A 21,471-nucleotide genomic window follows, 5' to 3' on the forward strand; every position below is an offset into this window, starting at 1 on the left:
GGCCTTCAGGAGCTGTTCTGCCATGCCCCACACTGACAGTACAGCTGATAGAAGCGTTCCTGATGAGGACGCACACCGCCAACACAAGAAGCCAAGTGTGCACGCACACAAGCGATTTAATAACTGCGGTGGCTGTATGCTGTTGTAAATTAGGTGGCTCTAATTTGTAGTGTAGACATGGCCATCGATGGAGGGGCTATGCAGTGTCGATTAAATAGAAACAAGACCTTGCTAGGAACTTGCAAAGACTGTTCAGTCAAACTGCCCATTCTTTTATTTAGTGGGTGTTGTGGTGGTTCATAATCTTACTTTCAACCCTCTCCTCTAATATCAGTCACATCTGTCTTTCTGATGAGCCTATTTCACCTGCTGCTGGAGAGTCTGTAAGTCCACGAGCTGTTGTCCTTGGTAAGAACGTGTTGGAAACTTGGGTTAAGCCTTTACTTTGAGATTATATAACTGTATTTTGCGAGGGTGGTTTGCACTATTAAATGTTTTGTGTACCCCCCCCCTATTGCTGTGCCATCTAACCTAGTGCTCCTTGTGTTAGTCTCTGCGTTAGTTTCTTGTAATTTCTATCGTTCCGATACAGCGAAAGGCACTTAAGTTTTGGTCCAGGATATCGCTTCCGTCCTGCAGCAGTCACGTGTTTAAATACAAACCCCTCCACTTTCAAACTTGGGAGACGTAAAAACGGAAGGATTTTTGTCAAGATGAACTTGCCCAGACTGTATATGCTGCATGTTCTGTCGCAGTCAGCCATTGGTTAACTCCTATATTATGCACGAGTTGGATAACATTTTGATAATGCCACCCATGACTTAAATCAAGCTTGTAGCTTTAAAATGTTACTTTCAATGTTTTTGGAGGTTATAGTACTAAATTTGGAGTGGTTTATAGCACTTCATTTTGGAGTGGGCCAGGTGGGTGTCTCTTCTGAATCATTTTTCTCATCCCCAATTAGAAACCATCCTTAGTTGACAATTAGGAACTTCATAGGGTAACAGTGATAATCTGGTCACCATCTCTGAGGCTTAAAGAGACTTCCAGGAGCTAGGAATGGAATCAGAAGTTTATAGCTCAGATTAGACTGATAAAATCCTAGAAGTCAGAGGTAACTCAGTGCACCCACAAATCTGACATCAGGAATCATAATACTCAAAAACCAGTGGGAGAACACTTTAAGCTGTCTGGTCATTCTATGACAGACCTGCGGGTGGCTATCTTACAACAGAAAAACTTCAAAAACAGACTCCAACGAGAGACTGAGCTGGAATTGATATGCAAACTAGATACAATCAACTCAGGATTGAATAAGGACTGGGAATGGCTGAGCCATTACAAACATTGAATCTATCTCCCCTTGTAAGTATTCTCACACTTCTTATCAAACTGTCTGTACTGGGCTAGCTTGATTATCACTTCAAAAGTTTTTTTCTTTTACTTAATTGGCCTCTCAGAGTTGGTAAGACAACTCCCACCTGTTCATGCTCTCTGTATGTGTGTATATATATATCCTCAATATGTTTCACTCTATATGCATCCGAAGAAGTGGGCTGTAGCCCACAAAAGCTTATGCTCTAATAAATTTGTTAGTCTCTAAGGTGCCACAAGTACTCCTGTTCTTTTTGCGGATACAGACTAACACGGCTGCTACTCTGAAATCAGTGCACCCAGCTGCCACTGTAGGGTTGTCTCCTAAAGTCCCGTTTTTTGTGGCAAGAAACTGCACTCACATCCTTCATATCCTTGAAATTGCAGTGCTGTGTTTAAAAGTGGGCACGCCCATAATAGCACACGCCTGGGGCCAGTGGCATGCCTGGCTCCAAGAGCGATAGAGCCTGAGCCAAGCGAGTGAGAATATTTCTGGTGGTTTGACAGGCGTATGATCAGTTCTCGTGTCTCTGCTCGTGCTCCAGCTTGCAAAGCTCAACCAGATCCCTTGGCTTGGCTCGGAGTCTCCCAGCTTGGCCAAGTCTAAATGGTAGACTCTAGGCCAGGGACGGGCAAACTTTTTGGCCTGAAGGCCACATCAGATTACCAAAATTGTATGGAGGGCCGGTTAGGGGAGGCAGTGCCTCCCCAAGCAGCCAGGTGTGGCCCGGCCCCGCCCCATCCGATCCTCCCTGCTTCTCGCCCCCTGATGGCCCACCCGGGACTCCTGCCCCATCCACCCCTCTCTGTCCCCTGACCGCCCCAGAACCCCTGCCCCATCCAACCCCTCCTCTCAATCCTGATTGCCCCTCCTGGGACCCCTGCCCCATCCAACCACCCCTCTCTGTCCCCTGACCGCCCCCAGAACCCCTGCCCCTGACTACCCCCCGCCGCCCCATCCAACCCCTCCTCTCAATCCTGATTGCCCCTCCTGGGACCCCTGCCCCATCCAACCACCCCTTCTCCCTGACCGCCCCCGGAACCCCTGCTCCTGACTGCCCCCCGCCACCCCATCCAACCCCCCCTCTCCTTCCTGACTGCCCCCCCAAGACCCCTGCCCCCATTCAACCTCCTGTTCCCTGCCCTCTGATTGCCCCAACCCCTATCAACCCCCCTATTCCCCATCCTCTGACCGCCCTGAGCCCTATCCACACCTCCGCCCCGACCGTCACCCCGAACTCCCCTGCCCTTTATCCAAGCCCCCCCGCCCCCCCGCTCCCTGCCCCCTTACCGCGCAGCACAGAGCACCAGGTCAGCGCAAGGCTCTTCAGTGGCACTGCCTGGCAAGAGCTCGCCGCCTAGAGCATTGCGCCAGTGGCGGAGCGAGCTGAGGCTGCGGGGGAGGGGTCAGGGGCTAGCCTCCCGGGCCAGGAGCTCAGGGGCTGGGCGGGGAGGTCCCGTGGGCCGGATGTGGCCCGTGGGCCGCAGTTTGCCCACCTCTGCTCAAGGCTGTCCCCTAGGCTTTCATGTGACCATTATTGGATTTGTTAGTCTACACTAGATTACTTAAATGTATGGGGTAACCCTTTTATCCTAGCCCAAAGAAGGCCTTGGGCTGAGTATAACAGAGGCAAAACAGTCTCTAGAGAAATGTCAGGGTTTGTCTTAATCATCCTACCTTCTAATCTTGCTGCTTAGTCCAATTATACAGTAAGCTCTCATTTCCTTGTAAATCTGACCTTTAATTGTCTCTGTCTTTACAGTAAAGCGCTTTCAGGAGCCAAAAGAAGAGAGGCGTCCCTGGAGGATCTGGTGAGAAATAGCTTTTTTTAAAAGCTCTGAACTAAGGGGAATAGATTCTGTCTCGTAGAACGGCTTTTTATGTTTACTCTGATCATTAATGGGCTTCCTGGTCCTTCCTGTTCCTAAATGTTTAACATGGAAATAGTGAACAGACTGAAATTCTTAGTGGTGGTACTTCCTATAAAGTTCCCATCACATTATGGATGAAATTGATTGAAATACTGTAATCCCAGATGCTACAGGGTATTTGGCCCTATTTAGTACCTTTTACTGTTTGTTGAGAAGTCTCCAGGCATTACCAGCTCACTATCATTAGATCCAGACAGCTGTATGCAGTTCCCAACATAACGTTTGTTATGCTGCAGTGAGAGCCAAGTTCAAGAAGCCTGCTACACCTGTGCATTTGTAGCTAAGGGATGAAGAAACAGGTCTCATATCAGGGACTGAATGGCTTCATGACGGTGCAGGAGAACCTCTCATTGCTAAGATACCAGCTGAAATCTGGCCCAGTTCAGTAGTCACCAAAAGCTTTCGCAGTGTCCTGTCATCTTACATGGGCTCTGAACCAAGTTGGTGATTCAGTCCCGTTCCCAGTATACAAATGGGAAAAGCACCATCACAGTTGGTGCTGACTTCCTTCTTGCTGGCAGCCTCAGCCGGGAGGTCCAGGACTAAATGGGCTTATGGAGGCTCAATTCTCCTCCCACATCTCCACCCTGTTTCCTAATAGCGCCCTCATTAATGCTGCATTCAATGTTCCGGGGGCTCAGATCCACTGAACTCTCTGAAATGCATGTCTGGTAAAGGTGTAAATCCATGAGTCGCGCTTGCTGCTCCTTGTGGGGGTGGGTTTTTCAAAAGCACTTGCCACCAGCCTACCTCTGCTCCCATTTACTTCAATGAGAGCTTCTGGGAATCCCACCTGTGGATTACAAAAGCTCCTTGTGTCAGGCTTGATCTGAGATCCCCATCTTCACAAGTGTGATTTCGTGTGCCGGCTAACACTCTACTGCTGCTATTGGAAAGGTTGTTGCATCTAATCTTTTCAGGTTTTATGATACCTCCAAGCAAGCAATAGGTGCCCTCTTCATCCACTTTGCTAATGTTTTCCTGTCTGGTCATACTGCAGAAGATCCCTGTTCTCTGTGAGTATAGCATTGTGCTTGTGTAGCCAACACACCTTCTGGGTGTGGTGTTCTGTCCCGGAGCAGGGGAGAGAGAGTTTGCTCGCTCTACAGCCTTAGCTAACATCTGGTTGGCTTTTAGCTCATGCGATAGAGGCTCATGCACTAAGCTCTAGAGGTCCCAGGTTCGATCCTGCCCGCCGACGCCCAGGGTCTACCGGTGTTACACTTGCATTAATGTTCTATAGTTGGGAGTGGAGGAATCTAAATTCGCTTGCATCTATGGTCTCTACTGTAGAAACAGACGCTGACTTAGATCCTCTTAATGCTGTTAATTCCCATCTAACCGTCTGTGTTTCTCGTCTGGGTGGAGTATCTGGCACTCTACTGGAAGTGCAAAAATGAATGTGCAGCTGCGTTCCTGGTCTGCCGGTGCAGTTATTTGGGGGGGCAGAGCTGTCCAATGGCTGAGATTCTGGAGATCTGGGCTCTGTTGTCAATTGCTGTGTGACCTATTCGGGGCCGAAGGAAGATTTTTCCCAGTCCTTGTAAAGTACTCTGAGACCTATGGATAAATATATTTGCACATTATAATTACATTTGGTACACATGCAAGCTAAATGTGTAATTGTCTCTTGCATGTCTGACTTTCTGAAATCGGGCCTTTTAGAGGAGAATCATCGTTTAAAATGTCTGCCTTTACCTGTGCTATTAGTACTTCATACTATTAAAGCCATAAAGATGTGTTGAAATCTGTTACTCTTGTTTTTCCAGCTGATTTTCATTCAGTGTCACTTTCTGGCTCTCCCGCACTAGCATTTGCGTTCACACTATTGTAGAAGACTGGGGGAGGGGTGTAAATCAAAAGAAAGACTTGGCCTTTCCTTTACCACAAGTCATTTATTCATACTAGACTTAACTCCTCAGTTTTTTTGACTGACTCCATTAGAATTACGTGGAAACTTCTCTGGCCTTTGGTATACGGGAGGTCAGATGAGATGATCACAATGGTCGCGTCTGGCTTTAGAATCTCTGAAAGCCCAGCTATAGTTATAAAAAAAAAAAAAAAACAGTTGGCTCTGAAAAAAATTGGTAGTATCTCTTTAAATGGTGTTGGCCCAGAGTTGAACCTACTCTTCTAATTTGCAAAGTCTGATTCTTCATACCTTAAACAAAAAAGCGCAGCAGAGCTCGGTGTTCCCCCACTTCCTTAACATGTATGTTACTGTTAGGTAGGGTTGCCAACCCTCCCACTTTGCCAGGAGTCTTCTGGAATCGGGCTCTATCTCCCTGAGGCTACTGAAGCCAGTCTGGGAGACTTTAGCTCACTTAAAGTCCGGTGGCGCAGCAGGCCTAAGGCAGGCTCTCTGCATGCCCTAGCCCCATGCCACTCCGGGAAGCAGCCAGCACACCCTTGCGGCCCCTGGGAGGGGCAGAGGTCTCCATATGTTGCCCCTGCCTACAAGCACCACCCCCACAGTTCCCATTGGCTGGCTGCTTCTGCGAGCAGCACAAGGCCAGGGCAGGCAAGGAGCTTGCCTTAGCCCCGCTGCACCGCCAACCAGAAGGCACCTGACGTAAGTGCTGCCCGGCCAGAGCCTGCACCCCTCATCCCCTCTGTACTCCAGCCCAGAGCCCCCTCCTGCATCCAAACTCCCTCCCAGAGCCCGCACCCCCCACTCCCTCCTGCACCCCAACTCCTGACCCCAGCCCTGAGCCCCCTCATGCACCCAAACTCCCTCCCAGAGCTTGCACCCTGCACCTCCTCCTGTACCCCAACCCTCTGCCCCAGGCTCAGCCTGGAGCTTCCACCCACACTCTGAACCTCTCGGCCCCAGCCCAGAGCCCGCACCCTCTCCCGCAACCTAACCCCCTGCCCAGGGCTGGTGAAAGTGAGTGAGTGTGGGGGAGAGCGAGACAGAGGGAGAGGGGGATGGAGTGAGTGAGGCAGGGCCTCGGAGAAGCGGTGGGGCAGGGGCGGGACAAGGACAGGGCAAGGATGGTTGGGGTTGTGTGATTAGACAGTTGGCAACCCTAATGTTAGGGACTATCGAAGTACTTATGTCCATGTAATCTGAGCCTTGAACAAGGTAATTTAGCATCTCAGGGCTTTGTCCATGGACTCTGGCAGAAGAGATACAAAGCCTAGGCCCCAATCCTCTAAAGAAACTTAAGAACGTGTGTAACTTTAAAATATGTATGAGGCTACTGAAATCCCAGAGAATTACTCTTAACACTGAGTAACAGTGCAGTGATAAGCCATTTTGTACGGGGAGGGAAGATTTGCTAAAGTGTTCCCAAGGTGGTTATAGATTAAAAGATGGAAGGATTGGATATTGAAATAGTCATTCATTGGGCTTTATCTCTTTGGAGTTCTGAAAAGAAAATTTCACATCATTCATGAATATACAATAAATCAAAACTGAATACTGATTTCCTAAATACCATAGAAGATATTCTCTGGCTAATTTGATCCTGTAACATATCATGAACAGAATCTTAGAACTTTACAGATGAGGAGTCGGGGGACAGGGTAGACTTTGGACCCAATTCTCCTTTCATTTGTGGCTTCTCCCTTGTATAGATTCTATACCAACAGTACTGTTGGCTTTAATGGAGTTATTTCATAGTCTCACCAATATACAAGGAAGGAGAATTGGGACTACTGCATATAATGAAGCTTGTCTTATCTGAATGGGGACTTCCAAAGTATCTATCAGAATCTATTCTGATTCATTGGGAGTTAAGAACCCAACTGAGCCTGAATTTTCAAGTGTTACAGAGGGTGTTTTCTCCCCCCTCTCTTAGCTACCTAATGAATTTCATCCTCGATGCCACACTGGGGATGCTGCTGATCTGGTTCGGTGTGAAGGTTGTCTCCTGGGTTGTGGAGCATCGGAAGTACACATGCCTAGTCTTTGGAGAGTATGGTAGGTGTAGGACAACCCGACCCTCTTCCTTTCCCTCCAATATTTCTACATCAACTTTGTACAAAACACACAGCAAGTTCACACTTCTGATGTTTGCTGGAAGATTCAGGCTAATGGAACTTAGGTTGGGTGCATTCAAAAAAGATACTTTAATACTTGGGCCTGGTCTACACTGGGTGGGGGGGGATAGATTTAAGATACGCAACTTCAGCTACGAGAATAGCGTAGCTGAAGTCGACGTATCTTAGATCGACTTACCTCCCGTCCTCATGGCGTGGGATCGACGGCCGTGGCTCCCCCATCGACTCCACTTCTGCCTCTCGCCCTGGTGAAGTTCCAGAGTCGACGGGGAGCACGTTCGGGGATCAATTTATCGCGTCTAGATGAGACGTGATAAAGCGATCCCCGGTAGATCAATCGCTACCCGCCGATCCGGCGGGTAGTGTGGATGTACCCTTAGATATAATACTTAGTCCTGCCTTGAGTGCAGGGGCCTGGACTAGATGACTGCTCGAGGTCCCTTCCAGTTCTATGATTCATATGAATAGTTAATTCTCAAAGGTACCTGTCAATCATGCTAGAGATTAGCTTTCATATTAAAAATGTCATGAAATCATTAGCTAACAAATAGATCAGTATCCACAAACTCTTTCTACTCAGCAAAAGTAAAAAATTCCCCCTCCGACTCATTGGTGAGGCACCCATTCAAGCTGCCTCTCTAGGAGAATACATAAGCCTTATACCACATTATAAATGTTGACTAGTCAAGGTTGCTTTGTACTTGGATGGAGGAAGTGTTTTGAATCAAGGATCTGTAGCTGAAAATGCCCAGCCAGCAGTCTCATCCATTTGGGGTTGCATAGGTCCTAAAGAATAGAATACAGCCCAAAAACTCTTTCTAGATCGTGGGTTCAGAAATCACTCAGTCACTTTGTGTATTTCTGATATTCAGCCTGAAGTTCTGAGATTCTACCATCATCTTCCCTTTCTTTCATCCCCTGCTTTGGGATCTGTGAGCCTGTTTTTTTTAGATATTTCCGCTAGAGGGTAGCACTTGTCTTTCTAAATAGCAGATGAAGTTAAGTGAGTAGAGTACTTCTGTCTTTCGGAGGGGAAGACAAATAATTCTTCCCTACTGCTTTGAAAAATTTGTTTTTTTTGTGATCTTAAAGACCCACTGAAACTTCAGCATGTCCTACAGAATTCCCTTCCGTTCCTAGACCATTCCATCAGTAAAAGCCACATTCTCACTTTCCCACCCCCGTCAAGGTTTAATTGTCCGGGATACTTTAATGAAAACAGGATTGACTCCTTTTCCCCCCCTGTTGCTTTTCATCTGGTAATCTAAGCAATTAGAGTTTGATCCAAAGTGAAATCAGGGTAAAGACTCCCGTTGACTTGAACTTTGGATGAGGCCCTTGCTTAGTGCGTCACATCTTGAAAGTGCTGTACAAATAAACGAATCCTCCCAGCAGTCCTGTGAGGTTAGGTTCCTTCCCCTAGAAACTGAGAGAGAGTTAGTTTAAAAGGACTTTTTCTAGTCATGATTCTTCCTGAGACATCTAAGCTTTCAAAAGTGTCTGATGTCGGTTAGAAAAACAGGCATAGGTGGGTATGAAGTGTGGAATTTGTATGTCTCAGTGCAACCTTCGTTATGGGCTCTCTAACAAAGCTTCCATACTTTTGTAAACACAATCCCAGATTACCCTGCAGTTGTGCCTCTTGTAGCTCATTAGTGCATCTAATATCCATCCTTCTTCCCTACAGCAAAAAAACCTTTCATCTAAGGTCACAGTTCCCAGCCAGATGGCTGCAACCTCCTCCTTTTTGGCCCTCTAACCACTCATCTGCACCCTTCCAACTGACACACACATAGATAGCAACCAAGTTACATTCTTGCCCAGATCACCCTCCTGAGATGTTGTGGAGAGTTAGACCTTTCTTCTAGGGGGATTTGAATGGAGAGAGTGTAGCAATGCTGTGAACTTGCTAAGGCAGTGCACTTCTTGCCTAGGCAGTGGTATGGAAGGTTTGGAGATAGCTGCTGGTGAAGCAAAGGACAAGATGGCTGAAGAATTATGCAGGGCCTTGAAGACAAAGACAAGAAGCCTGGTCTTTGATTTGGTGGAGCAATTCAAAGTGGGGAGGACCATCTGGGCAAGAATGTAACTTGGTTGCTGTCTTTGTGTTTTAATTGACAGATGAGTAGTTAGAGGGCCAAAAAGGAGAAGGCTGCAGCCATCTGACTGGGGGATGAGACCCTGGATGAAAGGGTGGTGGGTTGTTGTTGTTTTTTGGGGGGGGGTCTGTAGGGATAAACGAGGATGGATCGTAGATGTACTAACTAGAGGAAGAAGTGACCGTACTTTGATGTGGCCTGGATGGTTAGGGCACGGAGGGGCAGAGTGATATTCTTGTGTATATAATAGAAACAAATTCTTTAAGCTTTCTTGGTATTTTAAACCGAATGTGTTTTCTCCCCTGTGAGAAGTTCCATGTGATCACTTGGCTCTTCAGGAAATTCAAGCGTTTCCCTTGGAGACAGCAAATGGGAGTCTGGTGTAATGGTTAGAAAAGTAGGGAAAGAATCAGTATCCCTGGCTTTATTTCAGATTCTGCACCAAACTTAGCAGCATTATTGTACCTTCCAACCTGGACTGTAGGTTGTCTAATGGTAAGTAAGTCAGGGTGCCACAGTTCTATTCTCCCAGGCCTGCCATTGTTACTTTGAACCAGTCGCTCAACCTCTCTACCCAATTTTTTTCATATTGGGGCACTCTCTCTAGAGAGACACCTTGAGCCAATAGGGGTGTCGAGGTTTTATTCAGTGTTTGGCTTGCTCTGAGATCTTGGCACAACATAATTGGCGAGAAACTTTATAACATACTTGGTTTTGAAATTAAAAAGATCCACGGCTTTCTCAGCAGAAGAGCGACTTGTTTAGCTAGTTCAAGCTAGGCTTCTGGAGAGAGAGGTTAAAACTTTATAAAGAAACTCCATTAATCCTCTCCAAGATTCTGAAGTGTCCCTAGCCTCTGTTTGCCAGAAGTTGGGAATGGGTGACAGGGGATGGTTACCTGTTCTATTCATTCCCTCGGAAGCTCCTGGCACTGGCCGCTGTCAGAAGACAGGATATTGGGCTAGATGGACCATTGGTCTGACCCCAGTATGGCCATTCTTATGTTCTTAAGATTAGTTAAAGCTTTGTTAATATGAGTGAAAACTTCCCTGTGTTTTCTGTTCAGCTGCAGGCATGGAGGAGGGAGCAGAAGCTGCTTTTTAAAATTAAGCCAGCTAGAGCAAAGTCCTCCTTGCTTAGGAGGAAGAATGCCAGTTGGCTAACAAGGAGAATAGCTAGGGTGCTGTCTATTGTCCGGCTTGACTGCTTTTTGTTCCAACTGTTCCTGGCTCCTCCACGCTTTTGGACCGTAATAACTCTTAGGGGGCTAAAGTCTTCTAACACTGACCCGATAAATTGGGGATCAAATTTCGGTCGATTCCGGGCTTTCTTGGGAAATTGCTGGATCCTTAAGTGGACGAGATTGCTGCAGCCGTGCTCCTCTTGCGTGTAGAAGTGGCACCGTGAGGAGCACCTGTCCAACCTTCTCTCCAACCTGTCCTGTCCAACCTTCTCTCCAAATTCCGGTTGTGGTTTCCCCCTGGAATATTGTCCTCTCCATGCCTAGTGCTAAAACCTCAGTCGTCTTCAGGCCTGGGGATGGTAACCAAAGTGTCTGAGGCTCTGTTTTCACTAGAAATACTGCCATGGTAGCACTGCAGTGTAGACACTCTGCAGTGACAGGATGGGGTTCTCCCATTGCTGTGGTTAATCCTTCTCCCCAGGAAGCAGGAGCTAGGTCAACCGAACAATTCTTCTGTCGACCTAGTGTTGTCTACACCTGGGCTTAGGTCAGCTTAACTACATTGCTCAAGGGGGTGGATTTTTCACACCCCTGAGTGACGTAGTTGGCTTGACTTCACTTTTTTAGTGTAGACCTTGCCTGAGCTAAATACAAGTAGGGGCAAATTGTTAAGCAGAAGGAACCCATGTGTGCTGTGGGAGACCACTTAAAATGAAGTGGACAAGCAATAGGGATCCATGCTGTGCCGGGCACCTCAGACTCGCATGAAATCGTGGTTCCTACCCCCAGAGCGTAGTCTCAAATAGACACTATGCTAATAAAGGACTGGGGAGAGGGAACAACGAATATGTGCTGTGATCAAGGTGCTAGTTACTACGTTGCATGTCAATTTCACTTGAAAATATTTTTTTACATCCCTTCTCACCTGTTCATCCCCCTACCTACATCCTCATCCCCCTCCCATAGATGCCCTTCAGTTTTCTCTCCAGAAAGGAGGGCTTGAGCGGCTATTTCTGGGATATGAACCTGTTGTTCCAGTGACTCTGGAGGTTCCAAGCATGATGATTCGGTCAGTTTGCTGGCTGGAGATGTAAAGACGTGCTGGTCAGAACCCTTTAAACGCTGCTTAGCACCCTATTGAACTTGGCTGGTCAAAGTTAGCTGTAGGAGAGCATGCTCTGTGCCAGCTGTTGAGTTTAACTGAGGACCTGTGTGGGATGCTTTTGGGCCTGTTGTCATGGTATTTATACAATATTTCCATAACAAGTGTTCCCACGTCCTGGGCAGCCAAGGGAGAGCAGTCTGTTTGTGCTTAAATCTTACCAAAAATATCCAGATGCCATGGGGAAGGGGACTGACTTTGTATTTTAGCTCACTACTCCTATATGTGGGGGAAAGTGAGGGGGGGGGGGACCTAATAGTCCAACACCACCAAAGGCCTGATCTCTCACTGCCTTGCCCTCCTGGCAGCATTTACACCTGGGCAAAGCGGGTGTGAAACTGGAATTCTGCACTTGCATGCACCCACTGTGCCCGGGTGCAGATGCCTCTGCAAGGGGCAGTGCACTGGGGAATCACTGTAATGCATGGAACTTAAACGGGAATTAACTCCTGCAGTTGTACGATATGAAAACTGAAGTTCAGCCCTATTCTCAGTTCAGTTACCAGTGGTTCGAAAGAGGGACAATGAATCCAGGGCCCTGCCCAATCTCTGGGCTGATCCAGTGCCCACTGAAGTCAGGCCTCTGACTCTATTCATGTTCATGTTGGATTGGGCCTGCCTGGCACCCTTGTTGGCAGTCTTGCCAGATGCTAAGGGCGATGAAAATCTGCTCTGACAGGTGGTACCTGCACCGTGGATATGAGTTGCGTTGAGGCAGCCTATGTGAGAGGCTTGTGCATTGCTGCCCTTGATCCTGTGGTTAAATAAGACGTTCTTCCCCACAGCTGACAAGCCGGTGCTCTCCATCAGTGTTGGAGATGGATGGCAGGAGAGCGATCACTTGATCATTACCTGCTAGATTCACTCCCTCTGGGGCACCTGGCATTGGCCACTGTCGGTAGACAGGATACTGGGCTAAATGGACCTTTGGTCTGACCCAGTACAGCCGTTCTTAGGTTGTGTTCAATTAAATGTTACCTTTAAATGCAAATTTACTTCCAGCAGAATTATTACTGTACCTGTTTGTACGTTACTGTAGAGTATTCAAACCATCACACTCTCAATTTCCATTTGCCTTCTAGCTTCTATATAGCTCTTGGGTTTGCAGTTAACCCTTTTGTATATGCTCCGTGCACATATGGCTTTGTAAAGGCAGCGAATAACACTATCCGACAGTGACGTATGGGGTTTGCTGACAGCTCAGTGCAGTAGAAGCCACATGGATTAAAAGTAATCCTGTTGTGTGGGAACGGCTTGGAGTGAGAGAAAGCAGCGCTGCTCAGCTCTGCAGGCTACCGGGAGGCTCTCGCCCCCAGCACAACTGGAATATATGAGACAGGAGGAGGAGGACATTCCTGGATCATGGAGACACGCGAGTGAAGACTCAGATGGCTACAGCAGAGAAGACGGTGATGCACTTTCTTCTAACACTTGCTAGCTACAATGCAAGAATATCTTTGAAGCCTTTTATACGCAGGATTGGAATTTAATGTTTGCTCAGGTCAGATGATCACCTTTTTCCAAACTTACCCTCCAGTGTCTCCAGGAGGTGAGTCTGTCCTTATGGGACTTGCGAGGGAGGCTATCTGGGCCTGTGTCAGAGGGAGCAGAGCATGGGTCTGAGGATCCCCTGTGGCTCACTCTCTCCTCCTGCTGATGGTCACAGATACAAAGTGTCCCTGCTGATTTTGTTGGACTGATCAGTGTTGATCTCAATGAGGAGCTGACCAGCCTACAGGCTCTTGTGGAAGTGGGTGAGAAGACTCTCACTTGGGGGATTTCTTGCCTCACTAAGAAGTCTCAAAAGCTGGCAGCGCGTATTCTTCCTCCCCAGACCCCGCACCGAGTGGATTTACTGTTCGCTCTTCGTATTCTTCTGGGAAATGATTTATCCACCCAGTAGGTCTGACACATGAGTATTAACCATTTGCTGTTGGCACCATTAAGACTTTTTTGCCTCTGCCAGTGGTCAATAGGTGTGAGATTCTGCATTGTTCCATCCTTGCTATTGAATCTGTATGTGCAGGAGAGAGGAGGCGGCTTTCCCAGCAGTATCCACGCTATATATGTGATCTAGATTTCCCTGTAGTCTAACACAAATGCTGTAGCCCTGCGCTCTCCGAGGCCGACAAAGGTAGGGAATTGGAATGTAAGCTCAGGTAGGATCAGACTGAATCAATTGTGACTGGGGATGCGGGCACTCTGTGTATGTCCTGAGTTTGCCACCATTCCTTGCAATCTTATGGGTTTTAGTGGATCCATTGTTTCTCCTAGATTCTCAGGTATCAACTATGGCAGATAACGTGTTCCGCCCGTCCCTCCTTCCCGCCCCATCTGTAGTTCAACTCGGAGGCTGCACCGTTTCTGTGGCTGTGGAATCTCAAGGTCTGATTAGAACGTGTTCTATGAGAAAAGCATCTGGAGCCTTCAGCTAAAGCAGAATGTGTCATCCTGCCCATTGATTAAAGCAGTCTGCTCTCAATGATCCAGGGCTCTGAACTAGCTGCCTAGAGCCTCCTGTGTGTGCCTAGGAAGGTGTTGGCTGCCAGTCTGTAAAACCCGAGTAGTTTGGGACCCAGTTATCTGAGAGGTGAGATCCATCACGATGTGTGTGTGTGTGTGGGAGGTTTACGTTCTGCGAGGCTGTCAATTCCTGTACCAGTCGGGTGTCTTATGTGGAGGAACCATGCATCTAGCTGCTTCCCTTGCTGGCTGGCCCAGCCCGGAGTGGTGAGCTCCAGGGGACTGTATCAGATTGAATTGTTCAAGCCTCTGGCTGACCTGTAGATCAGGAGGAAAGAAGGGGGTTCTCTTATGCCTGTTTAATGATTCTTGTAATATTGGCACTCTTCCTTGCCGAATAGGACTTGGACGACCACACACATCACAGAGCAGCCCAATGGCCACCTGATCACTGCAGCTGATTGCTTCCCTGGGTTAGATTTGAGCTCACGGCTGAAAATGAGAAGATCTAAATCCCACGGACAGAGCCATGCAGCCACTTAAGAAAAACTGTAAAACCGTTCGACATATACCCCAGGCCAGAGAGATTTTGGCACTGAGTGGCCTCTTGTTCCTAGGAGACCAAACTCCTGCAAAGGACAACTCCAAAACCCACAGACCCTCTGGGCAGAGGATAAAAACCAACGCATGTCTAACCCGGAAACTTCTTTATGCTTAAGAACCGATTCTTCCTCTGTTGCATTAAAACGTTTTTTTCTCAGAGTTTTGAAAATTAAAATGAAGAACGTGGACGAGAAGGGATAAAACAGCTAAAAAACTGCTCTGAGACACTTGTTGCTTGGAACATCTCAGTGGTGGGATCTGTGCCTCTTTGACAGCTCTTCCGTTGACTTGTGCAGTCGGTATGTGGTGGAGAATAACCACGAGCAGTGTGGCATTGAGATCACCAGGCTAGAGACTGGAAGCATTCACAATGGAAACCCTGAACCAGGCAAAACTTGCCTGATTTAAACTCTGGCCTGGCTTATTGAAAGTTTCAGGGGTCCAGGCCGGTGTCTGGTATCGCAACACAACCCAAAGGTGCAGTGCTGTCTATTTCCAATGTGACTGTTGGGTTTTGCTTTGAGGGTTTTTTGGATCTGTTTGTTTCTCTCTGAAATGCCAAAGCGAAGAGCAGGTTTGCAAGGCCACGTGGCTCAAACAAGTTGAGTTTTGCACCGCTCTAGTTAATGGGTTTAGGCAGCCTCACAGTAAACACAAGGCTTAGTCTGGTCTCCGCCTTATTCTCTTCCTCTTCTACCTGAAGGAAAATGACTTCCCCAATTCCTGTGTGGCTCTGCAGTCCACCCGTACAAGTACCATACCAGACTGTTCTGCAGTGTGATAGCTGGAAGCTTTGGAGGGGGAATAAAACTAGCGTCTGTTCTCTGGGACCATGTTTCCCTGTGGTGACTGAATCTGTAGCTACATTTCCTTATCTCTGCCTCTTAAGGACTGTCACAAGAGAGGATGGATGGAGAGGTAGCGTGGCCCAGTGGGTAGGGCGCTGAATCTGGGATTTGGGAGAGCTGGATGCTATTCCTGCCCCTGGCCTTGGGCAAGTTCTTCTACTCGGTGACTTGTTTCTTCTCTGGGTGTAAGCGCTTTGAGGAAGAGACGAGGCAGTACAGCACCCAGCACAATGGGACCCTCTCTGCAGGGTTTTTTTTTTTTTTTTTTTTTTTTTTTTTAATAATGGAGATATCCTATCTCCTAGAACTGGAAGGGACCTTGAAAGGTCATTGAGTCCAGCCCCCTGCCTTCACTAGCAGGACCAAGTACTGATTTTGCCCCAGATCCCTAAGTGGCCCCCTCAAGGACTGAACTCACAACCCTGGGTTTAGCAGGCCAATGCTCAAACCACTGAGCTATCCCTCCCCCCCAAGGACCCTCCAGTTGGGCCCTGTCCAATGCATTGCTTATATTAGGACTTCGACATGCAAGATCAGGGTACAATTCCTGGGTGTCGCGCTGTCTGGAGTGGCTCACGACTGTGAGCGCCTACCTCACGGCGGACTGTGAGAAAACGGGGCAGACCCCCAAGCCTGGTGGTGTGTTCTGTCATTAGACTTCACCAAGGCAGTGACAAATGTGAACTCCCGGATCACTATGCCAATCTTGCCATGGAGTCACAGACAGTCCCCTTAGACTCTCCAATCTATCTTGCCACCCAGACAAACTGGACGTTGTGATGCAATGGTTACTTACACCCAAAATCACATCGCATTTAGGTCGCTTCCAGTCCCAAAAGACCAGTCACTTACCCCAATTCAATTGGTACTCTAGATCTTACACCAAAAGCAACAGTGGTGGCCAATTCTATAGTAAACTAACTTAAGGTTTATTAGCTAACAAAAGGAAATGAGCGTTATCAAGAGGTGAAAGCAGGTAAAATATATGCACAGGTGAGTCCGTTTAATTCCAAATGGGGGCAGTGATGTGATAATGCCAGTTTCCCAAAAGTTTTTTCAGAGTACCCAGATTGTCTCTGGATATCTCCACTTTGCATCTGGTACACTTCCCTGGAAGAGTCCAAACAGTCCAGAAGGGTAGGATCTTTCCTTGAATCCATACTTGTAGTTTCTCACAGAAAACGAGCTGACTGTGTCACTACCCACGTGGCCTTTTCCTTTGATGATAGAAAGTGCATTTGGAGTCTTTGCCCTCCGATCATAATACACAGTGACCACTTTCCTTGAAATTAGCACTTTTCTGTTAAAGTTCTTCAATTGCATTCTACAAGGCCTCTTTCTCCTTTGATGGGTTATTTAGTTACAGGAGTAAACACAATGTGAATAGAACTGGAGTACTTGTGGCACCTTAGAGACTAACAAATTTATTTCAGCATAAGCTTTCATGGGCTACAGCCCACTTCTTCAGATGCATAGAGTGAAACACACAGACAGAAGATATTGATACATACAGAGAACATGAAAAGGTGGAAGTATGCATACCAATTGTAAGAGGCCAGTCAATTGAGATGAGCGCTCTTTGATCTATACCAGTGGTTCCCAAACTTGGTTCGCGGCTTGTTCAGGGTAAGCCCCTGGCAGGCTGCGAGACGCTTTGTTTACCTGAGTGTCTGCAGATACGGCTGCTCGCAGCTCCCAGTGGCCGCAGTTCGCTGGTTCCTGGCCAATGGGAGCTGCGGGAAGCAGTGTGGGCCGGGCCACCGCTTCCAGTAGCTCCCATTGGCTGGGAATGGGAATAATAATACACAAGGGAATTGGCCTGGGGCTCTGGCATGAGCTGGCACCTGGTCTGCCAGTGTGTCACGTCTGTGGATATGCCACAGATTTCCTGTGTGACTTTGGAGAAGTCGCTGAATCTATTCTGTGCCTCAATTCGTCTATAAAATGTGGATACTACCCTGCCTCCAAGGTGTGTTAAAGGATGAAAGACTAATCTCTTTGAGGTGGTCACAGTGACCGCAAGATAGCAAGGCTTAAAAACGAACTTATACAAACCCCAACCTGGCCAGTATGGTTTTGCTTCTGCTGCTGCTGAAGATATTTGAGTTTTTCTTTCCTTTCAACCCAGCTTTGTATAGTGCATCTAGAAAGTACTATGCAGTGAATTCATAATGCTGAATTTGTATTTTGATCGCTCTCCCGCAGACCGAGAAATAAAGTGCTCTTAGAGTGAGCAGGTCTTCTTTATAAATAGGCCTGGCAGACAAGAAAATCATGAACAGCTAGCTGAATTTCTCAAACGGAACATGAGGGAGGAAAAACCTGAGCAGACTTCAAAGCCAGGAAAAGGCTGGTATTTGGTTTGAGTTTTGGGCAAAGTTTTAGGTTGGCTGTTACTCCAACCTGCCTTAAGAACATAAGAACGGCCATACTGGGTCAGACCAAAGGTTCACCTGGCCCAGTATCCTGTCTTCCAACAGTGGCCAATGCCAGGTGCCCCAGAGGAAATGAACAGAACAGGTAATCATCAAGTGATCCATCCCCTGTCGCCCATTTCCAGCTTCTTGCAAACAGAGGCTAGGGATACCATCTCTGCTCATCCTGGCTAATAGCTATTGATGGACCTATCCTCCACGAACTTGTCTAGTTCTTTTTTTAAACCCATTTATAGTCTTGTCCTTTACAACATCCTCTGGCAAGGAGTTCCACAGGTTGACTGTGCGTTGTGTGAAGAAATACTTCCTTTTGTTTGTTTGTTTTTTTAAACCTGCTGCCTATTAATTTCATTTGGTGACCCTTCCCCACCCCCCTAGTTCTTGTGTTACAAGAAGGAGTAAATAACACTTCCTTGCCTGTCCTTGGTAGTAAAGATGAAATGTTGTACATTGTGAAGCTGTCTGGCACCTGCTACATTTAAAAATACGACGGTCACTGGTGGTAAGATAACAATCAGTGGTATTGTACTGACCCTGTCAGATTCCTGCTGGACAGTAGGGAAAGAGTGAGCAGACTGTCACGCTGTCTGGACTAGTTCACGACTGTGAAGGCCAGCCTCAGGGCAGACAAACTGGTGGTGTGTTCTACAATTAGATTACACCAACCCAGTAACAAATGAGAACTCCTGAAGCACTCTGAGCCTTACCATGGAGTCACCGGCAGTCCCCTTGGGCATTGCCACATAGGCAAGCTGGACTTAGTGATAGTTGTTTGCTATGCATCAAAGATCACAAAATGACTTCAAGGTCTGGAAAACATGAGCGATGAGGAGAGATGGAAAAAATTGGGTTTGTTTAGTCAAGAGAAGAGAAGACCAAGGGGGGACAGGATAACAGTTTTCAATTACATTGAAGATTGTTACAAGGAGGAGGGGGGAAAATTATTCTCCTTAACTTCCTAGAATAGGACAAGAAGCAATGGGCTTCAATTGCACCAAGGGAGGTTTAGGTTGGACATTAAGAAACTGCCTAACTGTCACGGTGGTTAAGCACTGGAACAAATTGCCTGGGGAGGTTGTGGAATTTCAGTCATTGGAGGATTTTAGGAACAGGTTAGACAAACACCTGTCAGGAATGGTCTGATTACATAATACTGCCATGAGTGCAGGGGACTGGACTAGACGACCTCTCGAGGTCCCTTCGAGTCCTAGGATTCTATAAAATATTTGGGTTGCTTCCAGTCCCAAGAAACCAGTCACTTAACCCCAGGTCAGTTGTACCTTAAGGCTTATGCCAAAGATAATGTTTGTAGTCAATCCTTTAGTAAACTAACTAAGGATTTATTAACTAGGAAAAAGAAATGAGCAAGTTATTTACAGGTTAAAGCTGGCAAACCTACAGTCACAAATGAGTTACAGTTTATGGTTCCAAACGATGACAGAGTTGTAGCAATCTGTCAGCTCTGAGTATCTTTTTGGGCTCACCCAGGTTGACCCTGGGGATCTCCGCTGCTGTTTCTTTCATAGGTTGAGCCCTCAGAGTCCAAACAGCCCAAGAGCTGAAAAAATTCCTTGTCAGTTATTTTTATTTCCTTCTTCCACAATTCAAGCTGGTGGGACGAGCCTTTTTGCAGGTAGCCTCTTCATGGGTCCGCGGGGACAATTAATCAAGTCCTTTGCCTTGTGATGTCCCACAATGGCCCATTTAGTTCTGATAGCCCTTCCAGATGGTCCAGAGGTAATACCCCTCACAGGGATTTAGCACTTTGCACTGGGTAAACATTTTCTGTCTTTGGTGAGTTACATAGTTCAGAACAAACCTGTTACAGCTATATAGCAAACACTGAAGTATTCCCGTATATACCCTAGGATATTGACATTCTAAGTAGGATTAATACATGTAGCCACACACAAGCATTTCATAAAGTCTAAGCACACCATTATAAGTCCAATACCCATCTTAACCATACTGATGCACCGGTGGGCTGGACTACTTTCCAGCAATGAAACTGTCAGTGCTCAGCTGAGGCCTAAAGCCTTTGCAAGAGCTGGCACCCGGTCTGCCAGCCTCACACAGGTAGCCTGTAGAAGTCGTAGCTATGCACAGGATGAAGCATCTTCTCTCCAGATGAGCATTGCTGAGTGGTTGCAGGTGCAACCAAGTGCCGTATCAGCTGTGGAGCAGGCAGCTGGGGGTTTGTGAAGGCTGCTGTGGTTTGACGATCCAGCCTCAATTCTGGAGTCAGTGCACCCCAGCTGAGAGTGCCCCGAAGAAAAGGGAAAGCCAAGTTCAAAGGCGGAAGGGAAGGGATGGATTTCTTTTGTCTATGCTTGGGCTTTGGACTAGAATAGCATTATCTGCCAAGGCTTCAGGTGCAAGGAATTGTGTGGGAACGTCTCAGATGTCGGTACATAGCAAAAAAACCCAACCCAACCCAACCCACCCCAAGTCAAGGAATGGGCAAAACCCAGCCCCTTGCTTCTGATGAGTCCATTGGATCTGCTCTTAAAACACTGAAACCCTCTGCCCAAGCCAGCAAGGGGAGCAGCGTCTCCCAGCCCCCAACTACCACCAGGCAGCTTCTCCCCAACTAGCTCATGCACACACTGTTCAAGACTTCAGCTGCTGTAAGCGAACGTCCATGCTGGCTGGCTTGGGTCCCTTTTACTCCTCCCACACTTCTCTTCCTCTTGGCCTTTTTTCCTTCCAAGCCTCTTGCCTTTTCTGTTCTCCTCTCTTCTTCCCTGCCCTGCTATCTTTGCGTCTTCCTCCCCTTGCCCTCTTTCTGGTCCCTGTTGCCATGACTCACCCACCCTTTCCCATTTCAGCAGCCTCCCTTGCTCAGTTCCCATCTGCAACCATCCATTCTTGGCTTTTCCCCTTCTCCCTTCCTTCCAGAAGTTACAGCGAAGGGAATTAATGAGATGAGGCCTTTGCCGCTCCAGGTTCTTAGCCAGCCGGAATTCCTGTGCTGGCTTGATCACAGTTCATTGTAATAACACCAGAACCCACAGGCGTGCTGGTTTGTATCAGTCTGTCAAACGTTTCAGTGTGTTTTTGTTGCTGGCTGCCTTTAGCTCCGGGTGCTATAGATCACCCAAAAGTGTGTAGAAGGCTTAGTAGCCCTTGGCTCTCAGATGTTTCCTCAGCCTGGGAGGCATCACAAACGTTGATCAAACATTTCAGTGCTTCTCTTTTACTGCTCCTGCAAGGTGTCGGCTTGACAAAGGCCTTAGTTCGTCCCCAGCCGATACAGCCCTGGTATTGTCTGACCTGCCTCATGTTTACAGAATCGCCCTTCACGATAGGAATAAGAGCTGGCCCTGTCCTCTTACTAATAGGTTGCATGTGCTGTCGCTGGCAGGCT

At 47.5% G+C, this 21,471-nt stretch overlaps 1 protein-coding gene across 2 annotated transcripts in view; it reads left to right on the top strand.

Annotated features, from left to right (window-relative positions):
• Positions 1–21,471, top strand: part of LOC101954000 (store-operated calcium entry regulator STIMATE-like) — a 76,637-nt gene that overhangs the window by 34,371 nt on the left and 20,795 nt on the right. For both annotated transcript variants that reach the window (XM_024106343.3, XM_005291923.3), the window contains exons 2-4: positions 3,138–3,186; positions 4,227–4,322; positions 7,110–7,231. In XM_024106343.3, coding sequence (XP_023962111.2) covers positions 3,138–3,186; positions 4,227–4,322; positions 7,110–7,231 — 267 coding nt within the window. The remainder of the gene's footprint in view (positions 1–3,137; positions 3,187–4,226; positions 4,323–7,109; positions 7,232–21,471) is intronic.

This window comes from Chrysemys picta, chromosome 1, assembly GCF_011386835.1.
Source record: "Chrysemys picta bellii isolate R12L10 chromosome 1, ASM1138683v2, whole genome shotgun sequence".
Taxonomy (NCBI): Eukaryota; Metazoa; Chordata; order Testudines; family Emydidae; genus Chrysemys; species Chrysemys picta.